Source organism: Bicyclus anynana, chromosome 4 (assembly GCF_947172395.1).
Source record: "Bicyclus anynana chromosome 4, ilBicAnyn1.1, whole genome shotgun sequence".
In the NCBI taxonomy this organism is placed as follows: Eukaryota; Metazoa; Arthropoda; class Insecta; order Lepidoptera; family Nymphalidae; genus Bicyclus; species Bicyclus anynana.
In genome coordinates this window covers 15,919,268-15,932,856 of record NC_069086.1, presented here as the reverse complement: position 1 = coordinate 15,932,856, position 13,589 = coordinate 15,919,268, and the positions used below count along the sequence as shown (strand labels likewise).

At 35.6% G+C, this 13,589-nt stretch overlaps 2 protein-coding genes across 2 annotated transcripts; one reads left to right on the top strand and one right to left on the bottom strand.

The window, feature by feature from the left end:
• The first annotated feature begins 3,578 nt into the window (after positions 1 to 3,578).
• Positions 3,579 to 6,976, top strand: LOC112051471 (deoxynucleotidyltransferase terminal-interacting protein 2). The gene is made up of 4 exons (XM_024090132.2): positions 3,579 to 3,781; positions 5,282 to 5,643; positions 6,034 to 6,198; positions 6,711 to 6,976. The coding sequence occupies exons 1-4, from the start codon at positions 3,697 to 3,699 to the stop codon at positions 6,954 to 6,956; spliced, it is 858 nt and encodes a 285-aa protein (XP_023945900.2). The 5' UTR covers positions 3,579 to 3,696; the 3' UTR covers positions 6,957 to 6,976.
• A 438-nt stretch (positions 6,977 to 7,414) lies between these two features.
• LOC112051479 (estradiol 17-beta-dehydrogenase 8) lies at positions 7,415 to 12,701 on the bottom strand. Its single transcript, XM_052881181.1, has 7 exons — positions 12,435 to 12,701; positions 11,593 to 11,730; positions 10,600 to 10,793; positions 9,891 to 9,996; positions 9,509 to 9,593; positions 8,756 to 8,871; positions 7,415 to 8,107 (listed from the first exon to the last, which is right to left on the bottom strand). Exons 1-7 carry the CDS (start codon positions 12,478 to 12,480, stop codon positions 8,022 to 8,024), a joined length of 771 nt encoding a protein of 256 aa, XP_052737141.1. The 5' UTR covers positions 12,481 to 12,701; the 3' UTR covers positions 7,415 to 8,021.
• Between the last annotated feature and the right edge of the window lie 888 nt (positions 12,702 to 13,589).

Here is a 13,589-nt window from a genome sequence, read left to right as displayed (position 1 = left end):
TAATAAAGCCGGTGAAACTCATTAAAAAAAACAAACAGAGTAACAAACATCCAAACATATTATGTACAAACTTTCGCGTATTATTAGTAAGATTAATCTGTGGATAGAGTATATAGTAAGTAGGTACTATTTTAATAAAACGTGCAGAAACAGTGCATTAGGTAGGTACATATGAAATTATTTCATCGTTCGAAAATAAAGAATTACAACACAAGACTTCAATAAATCAACCTTGACCATCCTTTTAGACAAAGTAGGTATACGCCTGAACGCTCAAAATTTAAAGAGCACTTCACAGCGCTCCCTCGGGAACTCAAGGATCCGTCCCTTAAGACCTTGGAACGCGAATGCATATCTTGAATATTCTGTTGTCGGTAAATACCTACCTAAATATCAGCTATCTACCCATAAATGCGGTTTACTTTATTTATTTACAATTTTACTTACGTAAAAAGAGCGTAACATATCTACAGATATTGCTCTTTTTACGTTGCATAACTATACTAATCTATATCTATACTAAAATATAAAGCTGAAGAGTTTGTTTGATTGAACGCGCTAATCTCAGAACCTACTAGTTCGATTTGAAAAAATCTTTTTTTAAATTGTTAGATAGTCCATTACGGGAACGAGACCCACGCGGGTGAAACCGGGCGGCGTCAGCTAGTATTTTATAGAACTACCAAAAATAAAGAGGTGAGTGATGTTGTAGGGGTAGGTAATTTGTTACCTATATGGATTTACTAAACCGATTTTGAAAGTTCTTCTACCACAAGAAATCCACGTTATTTGTGAATGACTTATGCTATTTTACCATACCAGAGAATTTTCTTAATTCTCTGCTTATGTGAAGTCTGCCAATCTGCATTAGGTCAGCGTGGTGGATTATTGGCCTAACCCCTTTCTTTCTGAGAGGAGACTCGAGTTCAGCAGAGAGCCGATTATGGGTTGATAATATTCAAAGGTTGATAACGATTCTCGCGGAAACGGTAACTTCCCAGGGCCTCGGCTAGTATTATTGTGACATGAAGTCATAGAACGACGGCACATTATTCGAATATTTGTTTTAAGCAACTATTAAAAGACATAAGTCAATTAAAATCAAGTCTATTAAAAGATATAATAATAACAGAACATTATCTAGGACAGGAAGAAGTGTTTCAATAATAGTTTTTTTATTTTATTTTATATTCTAGCTATGCTTTTCGTCTAGATATTGATACAACATCCATATTTTTAAATGTGCAGCGTTTTTTCAGGTTAGGCTTTAATTTCTTAGCTCACACCAAAAAACTACATAATTCGTCGGAGTTTGCCAGATTACCATCGTTCCGTGCAAAAGAAGAAGAAGAAATATACTTTATTGTACATTAAAAACAAAAATAAACAATAACTTATAATAACACTTAGAAACTAATGTACAAATGGCGGTCTTATCGCTAAAGAGCGATCTCTTCCAGACAACCACTGTGGAAGAGAAAAAAAAAAAAAAAACGTAAGCACCGATTCGGGTATACGCACACAAAAAATAAGAAAAGTTAAGTAATTTAAATACATAAATATTAAGCAATAATACATAATAATAATACATAGACTATACTTAACTACATCATACATATATACAAAGAAATATATATATACATACATACATACATACATACATACATACACACATACATACACACATACATACATACATGAAAACCTGCAAAACAAAAACAAGACGGCATCTAAGGGAAGACAAAAGAAAAATAAATAAACAAAATAATTCAAAAATAATAATAAATAAAACATACACATACAAGCGTAATTTGGATTAATAAGTTAAATTAAAAGATCAGGGAGGAAAAAAGTGCATGTTTACCAGCCGTTTGAAAGAGGTTAGAGATTGGGCACGCCGAGTGTCTAAAGGCAATGAATTCCAGAGCCGAGCAGCTTTAACAGAAAAGGATTTAGAATAGAAGGAAGTATTATGGGAAGGAATTTTTAAGATTAGGTTGTCTTCGGAGCGAAGGGAGCGACAGTGAGTATCACTTAGAAAGCTAAAACGCTCTTTTAAATAAATCGGAGTCGTAGGATTAAACAGGACATTATACAAAAAAGACAGAATGTGAGTATTCCTGCGAAGGCGGATCGAGGGCCACTTGAGTTTTTCGCGAAATTCGGAAACATGGTCATATTTGCGAAGTCCAAATATGAATCTTATACAAACATTCTGAATGCGCTCAAGTTTATCCAGTAATTCTTCACTCAAATTTAGATAACAAGTGTCCGCGTAATCGAGAATTGGTAACAGGAGAGATTGTGCAAGCGCAATTTTAGTAGATAAAGGAAGGAAGTTTCGTAACCTACGAAGTGACCCCACGGATGCAAACACCTTCCCACTTACTCTGCTTACCTGAGGGGCCCAAGTGAAATACTTGTCAAAAGTAACTCCGAGATTTTTAACCGTGTCACTAAATGGCACACGCGTTCCATCAAAGATTACGTATGGAATATTATCCCAGTCAATACGTGCAACCAAACTGTGACTGCCTATAATAATAACTTGGGTTTTAGACGGATTGACTTTAAGGCCATAAGCCTTACTCCATTGCACTATACAATCTAAATCTTTATTTATGGCATCTATTGCATTGGGTAAATCAGCCAGTTTGGACTGAGCATATATTTGGAGATCATCTGCATACAGGTGATAGAGCGAGGTAAGTTGAAGAGTAATAGAACTTATAAAAAGAGAAAAAAGAAGAGGAGACAACACGCCACCTTGCGGTACGCCGGCAGAAATTGTGCACCAATCAGACACAGAGTCATTGACTCGCACACGCTGCCGACGTCCGAACAAGTAACTATGAAACCAGTCAATCACATTAGGAGATATGTTGAGAGAAGCTAGTTTGGCTAGTAGAAGTTCGAAATCGACATTAGGTATTAAATGCATTGCTGAAATCTAGTAAGGCCAACACTGTGACACACTGATTGTCCATATTAAAACGAATATCTTCGGTAATTTTTACTAATGCAGTAGTCGTACTATGACCAGTGCGGAAACCAGATTGAAAAGGATTTAAAAGATTCTGTCGGGTTAGGAAAAGGCTTAATTGACGATGGACTAAACGCTCAAAAACTTTCGAAAGGAATGGGAGGATGGAAATAGGCCTATAGTCAGAAAAGCAGGAAGGATTTAATTTTTTGGGTAGAGGAATGACTTGAGCATCCTTCCAAGAGGAAGGAAAACTCCCGGAAGACATGGAGAAATTGAATAAGGATTTAATTATTGGAGCTAGTAGGTTAATGAGAGGAATAATCATCTTCCGACTAATGCAGTCAGTACCAATAGCATCAGAGTTGACCTCACGAATACTTCTCTCAACATCACTATCAGTGACTTGACAGAAAATAAAAGCAGGATCATCAGAAGTGGGTAAAGCTACCATTGCCTAATCTTTTGTACCATTATTGGTACAAAAGATTAGGAAGCCAACACTAAAAAAAAATCAAAGACACTTTCGTCTTTGATGTCAACTGTCATTGTCATTTTACACATGACATTGGCATTTGGCGGCTGGCGCATTGACATATTTTGACAATTCAAAATTCAAAATGTGTGCTGTGTGTTGTTTACAAATTAAGTAACTGGAATATTGTTTCATTGTTGTGATTAAATACAAATTAAGTAGTAGCTACTGCTTCATCATGGAGTTTATAGTAGACACAGTTGGAGACAACGAACTCCAGGTGAAGACGGAATTACTGGACAAAGACGAAAAACTTTTTATAGGTTAGTTAATTTTAAATTAACATTTGGATTCAGAAATGTTTCATTGTAGCAATTCTATCGATAGATACTAAAATTACATACATTCTTTATTCATGTGGCCTCTCTGGCTACCCATAACTGCCCACCGTGTACATAAAATGTAATGAAGGTAACTTACCAGAACCGATTTATGTACTCACGAAGTTGATATTGACAACAGAAGAGCGAAATGTTGATTATCACTGACAGGTATATTGTTGCTAATAGACCTGATATAGTGCTAGTCGATCGGTCAGTGCGCCGTGCAATAATTGTTGATATTGCTGTTCCACATGACAATCATCTGGTTGGAGTCGAAAAGAAAAAGTATCAAAATACTTGGACCTTCTTCTTCTTTTGTCTGGGCCGTTTCCGCACTTGGGTCCCTCGGTGTAGGTTCCCGCTGGATTCACTCCATCCAGCCAAGCTCGCTCCAGAAGCTTAGCAGGCCACTCAGGTCGCCGTCCATACTTGGACCTTGCACATGAGATTACCGCCATGTGGAATGTTGAGTCTACTGTTATTGTTCCCATAGTTGTTTCAGTCAATGGTCTTATAGCGAAATGCTTCGACCAACACCTTAAGAACAACACCACCTGCTGGATCAAGAGTCAGATACAGAAGGCAGTGATTCTTAAGACGGTGCATATTGTGAGGAGGTTCCTCACTCTGGAGCCCTGACCACCAGTTGCTTGGGCACTCAACAAACATACATACAGCCGAACGTAGAACCTCCTCCTTTTTGGAAGTCGGTTAAAAATTCAATAATAGAAAAAATAACAATAATATGTTTTATCGTAACTAATTGTTTGAAAATGGACACTCCACCAAAGACTATTTGATTTACTAAGTTAAAATTTGTTAGATAAAAACTCTATAGATCATGCTGCATAGAGTTAAATTACTAAATCAGAGTCAGAAGTGTCAACATAACTGGTGCTCTTGAGTAGCTAAAATTATATCCCTTGTGAGGATTTATTTTCTTTAACTTTATTTAGCTCGAGGCTACTTACCTACCTATAAAATCTTTGTCATAAAGATGTCTACTTTATTCACAAACACTTTGTGTTATATTAGTACCAAGTATATCATTATATTGTAACATATATCTACAGAGAGCCTTGATAGCCCAATGGATATGACCCCTGCTTCCAATACTGGAGGGTGTATGGGTTAAAATCCAGTCCGGGGCATGCACTTCCAACTTTTAATTTGTGTACATTTTAAGAAATTAAATATCACATGTCTCAAACGGTGAAGGTAAACATTGTGAGGAAACCTACATACCAGAGAATTTTCTTAATTCTCTGTGTGTGTGAAGTCTGCCAATCCGCATTGGGGCAGCGCAGAGAACTATTGGCCTAAACCCTTTCATTCTTAGAGGAGACTCGAGCTCAGCAGTGAACTGAATATTGGTTGATAATGATAATGATGATGATGTATCTACAAGGATTGCATTCAAAAGTTTGTTGTTATTTATAGATAAAGAAAAGAAAACAGAAGCAATCTTAGCTTTGTTTGAAAAGAAAAAACAAGAGTTGGATGCCCTAGAAGCAGCTGAAGAAGAAGTGCAAAACAAATTGAAGGGTTTAAAAATAGACACACTGTTTGATGAGTTCTTTGATGAAGTGGGTTGGACTGCACCCATTATAAAAAATGTGAAAAAGAAAAAGTTATTCCATTTCGATCAACTAGATTTGGAAACGGGGAAATTAAAGTCAAATCTGGGTACAGTTGATGTTGAAAAGGAAATGCAGAAGTCAGTGCTCAAACCTGGTATTGAAAAAGAGCATTCCCTACCTAGCTATAACCCCAGTCAAAGAAAACTGAAACTGCTGCGTAAGGTGAGATTTTTAATAAGTATTATAATTTATGTAATGAAACTTTAATGGGATTTTCTTGAGAAGGTTCAAAGTTGCAAGCCAAATTGGCAAGATACATCTACCGACCACCTGTATATATATAATGCATGTATCTGCAAATAAATAGATTGATTGATTGATTGAAATTCAGGATCTTACCTACTCTGATTAGAATGTTTCATTAATCACTTTCTCTAAATTGGGATGTAATAATGAATAATATTTGTTGTTAATTACTTTAACTGTAATATAGTTTCTAGAGGCTATTTACAACTAATTATAATTGATTCAGATAACATCTATACAAAATTGCCTTTGTATTGCAAAATGAAAATTAATTTCTTACTGAAAAACTTGAATTTTATTTTACAGAAAGAGCGAGAGAAAACCAAAGGACCCAAATGGTTCAACATGCCAGTACCAGAAATGACAGAGGACCTTAAAAATGACCTGCAGATACTGAAAATGAGGTCAGCATTAGATCCCAAACGCTTCTACAAAAAGAATGATATGGAAGTCTTACCCAAGTATTTCCAGGTAATTTTGTTTGCAATATCATTGTAGTTTATAAATATTTCAAGTAATATACTTATCTTAACTATTCAAAATTATAACTGTTGGGACAAGGAATTTAAGATTACTGGTGTGGTAATTTTAGTACTTAAAATATAAAAATCTTGCAAATTATACTTATGTTAATTTCTTGTACTTTCAAGTTACTATGAGATTTACATCTGTTCTGTGATTTATTAGAGATAAGAAATAAATGAAGAATATTAAGAAATTAAATATCACGTGTCTCAAACGGTGAAGGTAAAACATTGTGAGGAAACTGCATACCTGAGAATTTTCTCAATTCTGTGTGTGAAGTCTGCAAATGTGCATTGGGCCAGCGTGGAGAACTATTGGCCTAACCCCCCTCATTCTGAGAGGAGACTCAAGCTCAGCAGTGAGCTGAATATGGGTTGATAATGATGATTATCAAATGATATTTTTTTTAATTAACCAACCTATTTCATTCCATTGCATCAAAACCATGTTTTTTACAGGTTGGTAAAATAATGGACTCTCCTTTGGACCATGTAAATGAAAGATTGACAAGAAAAGAAAGGAAACGTACAATGGTAGAAGAATTGTTGGCAGACGCAGAGTTTCAGAAGTACAACAAGAGGAAATACAAAGAAATTATTGATGAAAAGAGAAAGACAGAGTACAAGACTTTCATGAAAGACAAGAGACAGAAGAATAAAGCTGTATTAAAAAGTAATAAGGCTAAAGCTAAAAAGGCAAAATGAATAAAGAATTTTAAATCATATTTGTTTATTTTGATGTCTACCGGTTTTTTTTTATTACCAGTAATTACTGATTTTTAATGACATCTTTATCAAATGAGTAATTGTTCTTTGATAAGTACAAAAGCTCTTAAAACTGTTAAATGTTAGAACTTTAAATATATTTTCTATTTATATTAAACTAGCCGTGGTTTTACCAACGTAGTTCCCGTTCTCGTGAGAATACAGAGATAAAATATAATGTATCTACAAAATATAGCCTATGACATTCACAAATGCTTTCTAGGGGTAAAAAAAATTTCAAAAATCCAAAAATTTCAAATTTTTTTCAATCCTTCTTTTTTCTTTTTCTTTCTTTCTTTCCCAAAGTCTTCACAAAGTTTACCTCTATTAAATATTAGTATAGATTGATTATGTTGCAATAAAAGGACATAGAGTATGGCAGGAAATGAAATACACTATTTCAAATTCAAGTTTTATTTAAAGTGTAGGTACAAAAAATATGTCCAAATGTACAGAAAATAGGAGACTTTACTTATGATTGTCTATATAAAATTGTAAATACATTTTAACAAAATTGTAAGCATATCACAGGAATTGGAAGCACAAATAATAATTAGGCTGAGTAAAAGTGTATATATAAGTACTTATAATAAATCTGTAGAGAGGTCAATTCTGTACATGAAATATATTTCTAAAATAATTATCAGGGTGTGATTAGTGATCGATACTGATGCCAAAAATGCAATCAGTAAATTTTTCGTCTGTCTGTCTGACTGTATTTATGTTCGTTATAGAAACAAAAACTACTCGACGGATTTTAACGAAACTTGGTACAATTATTCTTCATACTCCTAGACAGGTTATAGTATACTTTTCATCACGCTACAATCAATAGGAGCAGAGCAGTGAAGGGAAATGTTGGGAAAACAGGAGAAGTTAATCCATTTTTACAGCGATACTACTGTAAGGGCTGGATTAAAGAGGTCTAAGTACAGACGAAGTCACGGGCGTCCGCTAGTATTTATATAAATATAGAAAAATAAATAGTCAAAAGATTAGAATTTTTCAAAATCCCCCGGTGACGTCGATGGCTGCGCCGGTGATGAAGGAGCTCTTGTCTGAACTCAGGAATGTTATCACCTCGGCTACCTCTGCAATAACAAACAATCATTATTTTTTATTCTTTACAAGTTAGTCTTTGACATCACCTGATGGTAAGTGATGATGCAATCTTAGAAGCAGGTTAACTTGTTAGGAGTTGGATGAAAATCCGCACCCCTTTCGGTTTCTACACGACATCGTACCGGAACGTTAAATCGCTTGGCGGTACGCCTTTGTCGGTAGGGTGGTAACTAGCCACGGCCGAAGCTTCCCACCAGCTAGACTTGGACCAATCAAGAAAACCTCGACAATGGTTTTCACGGAGTTTATTTCTTAGGGTAGGGGTAGGGATAGGGTGGGAGTAGGGTAGGGGCAGGGAAGAAGCTCACATAAGTCAAAGCGAAGCTTGACCGGGTCCGCTAGTTAAACATATACATTTTCAATTAAATATCTTAAACCAACTCAGCTGTTATTGCGTGCTTGTATAAATAAACATCCAAAAGCAGATAGGTATAGTTGGAACCAATATTTATGACTTTTCCGAACATAGTGCCTTAAGTACAAAATTTTAGGTATCAGCGGTAACGTGGGGGGAGGCTCCTACCAACTCGCCGCCGTCTCATGCGTCGAGACGTCATAAAGTCATCCGACTATTTCGTTTATTAATATTTTCAATATTAGACGGATTTAGAACTAACCTGTAGGATCCCCTAATCTTCCCAAAGGCACAAGTTTGAGCATGTGATCCTTGACTTTATCAGGTACAGTCTTGATGATCGGCGTGTCTATAAACCCTGGTAAAATTGCATTTACTCTGGAATAAATGAACAATATTGTTTTAGAATTATTAATTATTGTTTATTTATATTTATCTGACTAAATTATTGATATTTTAAAGAGGTTTGTTGTGTTCTAGGGGGAATTCTCTGAATCTACTGAATCGATTTTATAAATTCTGTTACCACAAGAAAGTCACGTTATTTGTGAGTGACATAGGCTACATTTTATCTCCGTATTCTCACGAGATCGGGAACTACGCAGGATGCCAGCTAGTTTTTAATACTTTAATAAAAAGTTGTCTTGTTTTATTTTTTACAAGTTAGCCCTTGACTATCTCACCTGATGGTAAGTGATGATGCAACCTAACATGGAAGCAGGCTAACTTGTTACTTAGGAGGATGAAAATCCACACTCCTTTCGGTTTCTACACGACATTGTAAAGCTAAATCGCTTGGCAGTACGTCTTTGTCGGAAGGGAGGAAACTAACCACCCGCTAGCTAGACCTGAACCTATTAAAAAAACCTCAATTGACCCAGCCAGAGATCGAACCCAGGACCTCCATCATGTAAATCCACTGTGCATACCACTGCGCTATAGAGGCCGACAAAAAGTCTACTAACCTGTCTAAAACCAGGGTGGATTTAGTATAAAATATAAAAATGATGATTACCTTACATTGAACTTTCCTAATTCTTTTGCTGCAGACTGTGTCATGGCTACCACTCCAGCTTTACTTGCTGAGTAATTAGTTTGACCTGAAAGTAAAGACATTTATAAGAATATAATTATTTCAGTTTAAAGATATTTATTTATCTAAAAGATCATACTTTCCACTTAATTCCATAGAAAACTTAATTTAAAAATTATGTAGTAATTAAATTTTTCTGAACATCAAAAACACTAAACCTTTGTTTGCTTAAGGTTTAGTGTTGACGTGACGTCATTAAACAGTTAAAATATAGACCATCATGGCCAACAGCATTCACATTTCAAAAAATGATAAACTTTTTTCAATCATCTGATAATGAACAAAAATGTAAGCCTTTTCTCACCTATATTTCCATATTTCCCAACTATGCTCGATATATTAATAATGGACCCTTGAACAGACGCTTCAGTCATAGCTTTAGCAAATGTCTGCATTATTAAAAATGTTCCCTGAAACAATATAAAAGTCATTTAATTCTTTTTTTCCTGCGGTTGTCAACCTCATAGGGATAATTTTGTTACAATCTAATAGTAGGTCCATTAAGGATAATTTATGCTAAGTTGGATTGTGTAAGTGCCGTAGGCTCCTTAATGAGAACTCAGCAATGTCTCCCAGAAGCATGGCCTGATGAGGCCTGAAGGACTCTAAGAGTGTGCACTTTAAAGCAGAAATTATCTTAGCAATCTATTCACTGTGCACGTGCAGGTGCTGGGTCCATCGCGTGGCAGAGAGAAAAACTCCAATCAAAGTCCAGGACTTGTGACCAATGGATGTAGGGTTGAGGAATTCCTTGAAGTCAATTAACACTCCCATTCTCCGTTCGTGTTGTTCTCCCTGCCTATCCAAATTTATTATTTACTAGCAGACGCTGTGCTGTTTCAGCCGAGTGGTTCCTGTTACTGTAGGAATATGGGGATAAAATATAGCCTATTGCACTTGGAGATAGTGTAGCTTCCCAACAGTGAAAGAATATTTCAAATTGTTTCAGAGCCTATTGCAAACAAAACAAACAATCAAATATTTTTATAATATTAGTACAAATATTATGTTACCTTTAAGTTAACATTCATAACACTATCATAGTCTTCCTGTGAGAGTTTAAGAAGCCAGTTGTCCCGTGTAACACCTGCTGAATTGACAACTATCTTTGGCGGCACCTTATACTCATCTATGATGGCCTTCAGAAGGCTTTGCACTGATTTAGGATCAGATACATCCAGTTCCATGGCACTGTGGTCACCGGTATCTGGAAAATTGAAATTTGATTATATAAAAAATGTTAACCTATTGCTACTATGACTCTTATTGGCACAAGACAGCTTTTAAGAATAAGTCCTACTAAAGTGTTTTTCAGATAGCATGGGTACGGTGACAGTCAACATTCGCCTGTATGACATTCATAATACATACTATTATCATGAATTGTGGCAAACTTTCAAGTGTTAAACAAACTGTCACCAGCACCATCCTACATGAAACGAACTATAAGCCACTAATCAGATTTGTATGCTTGAACTAAACAAACTTATTTTTAGCTTTTTTTTTTAGAGGACAGGCAAAGATCAGACTGTGTGTATGATGGGGTCAGACTTTTTCATATTAAATTCGGGCTAAGTGATGCTTGTTTCCATGATTGCCCAGCGGATATGACTTTCGCCTTCGATTCCGGAGGATGTGGGTTTCAGATCTGGTCTGGGGCATGCACCTCAAACCTTTCAGTTGTGTGCATTTTAAGAAATTTACTATCATGTGTCTCAAACTGTGAAGGAAGAACATAGTGAGGAAACCTGCATACCAGAGAATTTTCTTAATTCTCTGAGTGTGTGAAAATTGCCAATCTGCATTGGGCCAGCGTGGTGGACTATTGGCTTAACCCCTTCCTTTCTGAGAGGAGACTCGTGTGACTCAAAGAGACAATGAGCCTAATAATTGATGCTTGTTTTAGGCATTAGAAATGGCCAATAAACATGAATCAATCATTAAAATTTATAAGTTATACATAGTAAACTAATACAATTTTAAAGAAATAATATATTTGTACTTACTATTGGATCCTGATGCTAGGGCAGTATGTTTCTTAATAGTCTCTAGGGCAGCATCATAATTCTTGTCAGCTGCAATGACAGTGGCACCCTCTCTTGATAGAACCTGACATGCAGCTCTACCAATACCTGATCCAGCACCTGGAATTGTCCATCTAAATAAGCACTTCATATATGTTTAAAACTTAACCATAGTGAACTTAGAATGGTTGCATGTTGATAATGTAGATTTCCATTCATAAGTGTCGTCGCACATGGGCCACACGCAACAGCAAACTACAAAAATAGCAGAAGCTCGCGACAGCCACTTGTGGTCGGTGACTGCTACTTTTTACCCATACATGCAGTATCATAATCGCGCGAGTTGCGTGTAGTGGCGTTTTGTATCAGCGTTTAGTGGCCGGTGCGGGCTACAAGCAAGCAGCGACTTTTGTAGAGGGTGCCGGCCACCGGCGTCAACCGTGTGTGGCATAGTCCATATTAAATGTTAAAATACAGGAAATATGTCGGTAGCCGCGTTTTGTGGTTGTGGCCAGTGGCTCTTGTGTGGGAGCCCTAAGAGTTCCTAAAATCATTTAGGTGTAAGTGTAAAAAACATCAATTCACATTTACTAATTAATAAGGATGTTTTTGCTTTACTGACATTCCTTCAGTGGCAGACAAACACAGTGTTTCTCTGTTTATATGCAATTGTTTTCCACTTACCCACCAACTTTTAGACAGAAGCGTAAACAGTAGTTTACACCAATTTTGTTTTAATTTAATAGCATTCCATTATTGTTTACTAGTAGGAATAGAATAGTTCAGCAGGAGTCACAGGAGAGAGGTCCAAAACATTAACTCACCTGTAACAAGTGCTAGTCTTCCAGACACCAAACCCTTCGAGACCATTTTCTTGGTTTTTGTACTAAGAACTATAACAGTGCATTAAGTTAATTATATAAGAAAAGATAGCAAATAGTTTTCTTATCAGTAAATAACCTTCAAATATATCATAGAAGATCTTATATCGCACATTTACCGCTCTTTGCCCCCTATAATTTTCCGCCTCTTGTGAGAAAATCGTAGAAATTTGTAAAATCAACAAGTTAATTACATTATAATTTGGGACTTAAAGTTATGGAATTAGAGTTTATTTTGCATTTGATAATTAACAGAATTTTGAATAGCTAACTGCTATAGAGTTGACATATTAAGGTGACAGTTGACTCTGACATTTCTGTAGCGTTTAGAAATACTTGATGTGTTTTGTTATGGTTAAGCCTTGGTAAAATAAATTACGTCCAGAAATACCAGACTCAAAATAATGAAGTTTCATGTGTTGTCTGTTTTTTGTCTGGTAAATAGTGACGTACTTTATCGATAAAAATAACCGATTTTTAGTATTTATCAATAATATTTATTATGTAATATTAGTTATTGTAAAAAAAGTAAAACTTAATTCGACTCTTTTTCAAGATGGCGGAAAACCGAAAAATGCACTGAAGAAATCGTGGACCGTGGTAGAAAATTTGAAGTTAAGCGTTTATAGGCCCACCCCACGTCACATCCCAAATTCAGTTTTCTTGATTTATTTTTGCATTTCCAAATAAATGAGAGGGGGGAGAGAGAGAGAGAGGAGCCTGCTGTACTTAATTAGTTTTAAACGTAAATCTTGCAAGATCCATCAAGATTTTTGTAGCTTAAAAGTATAACCTATATTTATTTCAAATTATAGCCAAATCGATTCTCCGGATCCGTAGTCAAAGAGATAGAGAGTAGCAAACATCCATCCATACAAACTTTTGCGTTTTTAATTAGTTTTAGTAGGAAGATGCAAAGCTTAAAATCGCAATAACATATTTTTTTACAATTACTTTTTGTTTTACTTTCTAAAATTAATTGATATGATATAACTTTAATCGAAACTAATCGACGAGCGCGGAGACAACACTACTTTTGTTAAGCTGGTCACATTATTTTCAAGTTTTACATAATACACTGTAATCTTTGTTTTTCAT

Coding starts and splice junctions, on each gene's coding strand:
- LOC112051471 (XM_024090132.2), top strand. CDS start 3,697: ATGGAGTTTATAGTAGACACAGTTGGAGACAACGAACTCCAGGTGAAG. Junction 5,644..6,033: donor AACTGAAACTGCTGCGTAAG/GTGAGATTTTTA, acceptor TTTATTTTACAG/AAAGAGCGAGAGAAAACCAA. Junction 6,199..6,710: donor TCTTACCCAAGTATTTCCAG/GTAATTTTGTTT, acceptor TGTTTTTTACAG/GTTGGTAAAATAATGGACTC.
- LOC112051479 (XM_052881181.1), bottom strand. CDS start 12,480: ATGGTCTCGAAGGGTTTGGTGTCTGGAAGACTAGCACTTGTTACAG. Junction 10,794..11,592: donor CCTAGCATCAGGATCCAATA/GTAAGTACAAAT, acceptor TCAATTTTCCAG/ATACCGGTGACCACAGTGCC. Junction 9,997..10,599: donor TTATGAATGTTAACTTAAAG/GTAACATAATAT, acceptor ATATTGTTTCAG/GGAACATTTTTAATAATGCA.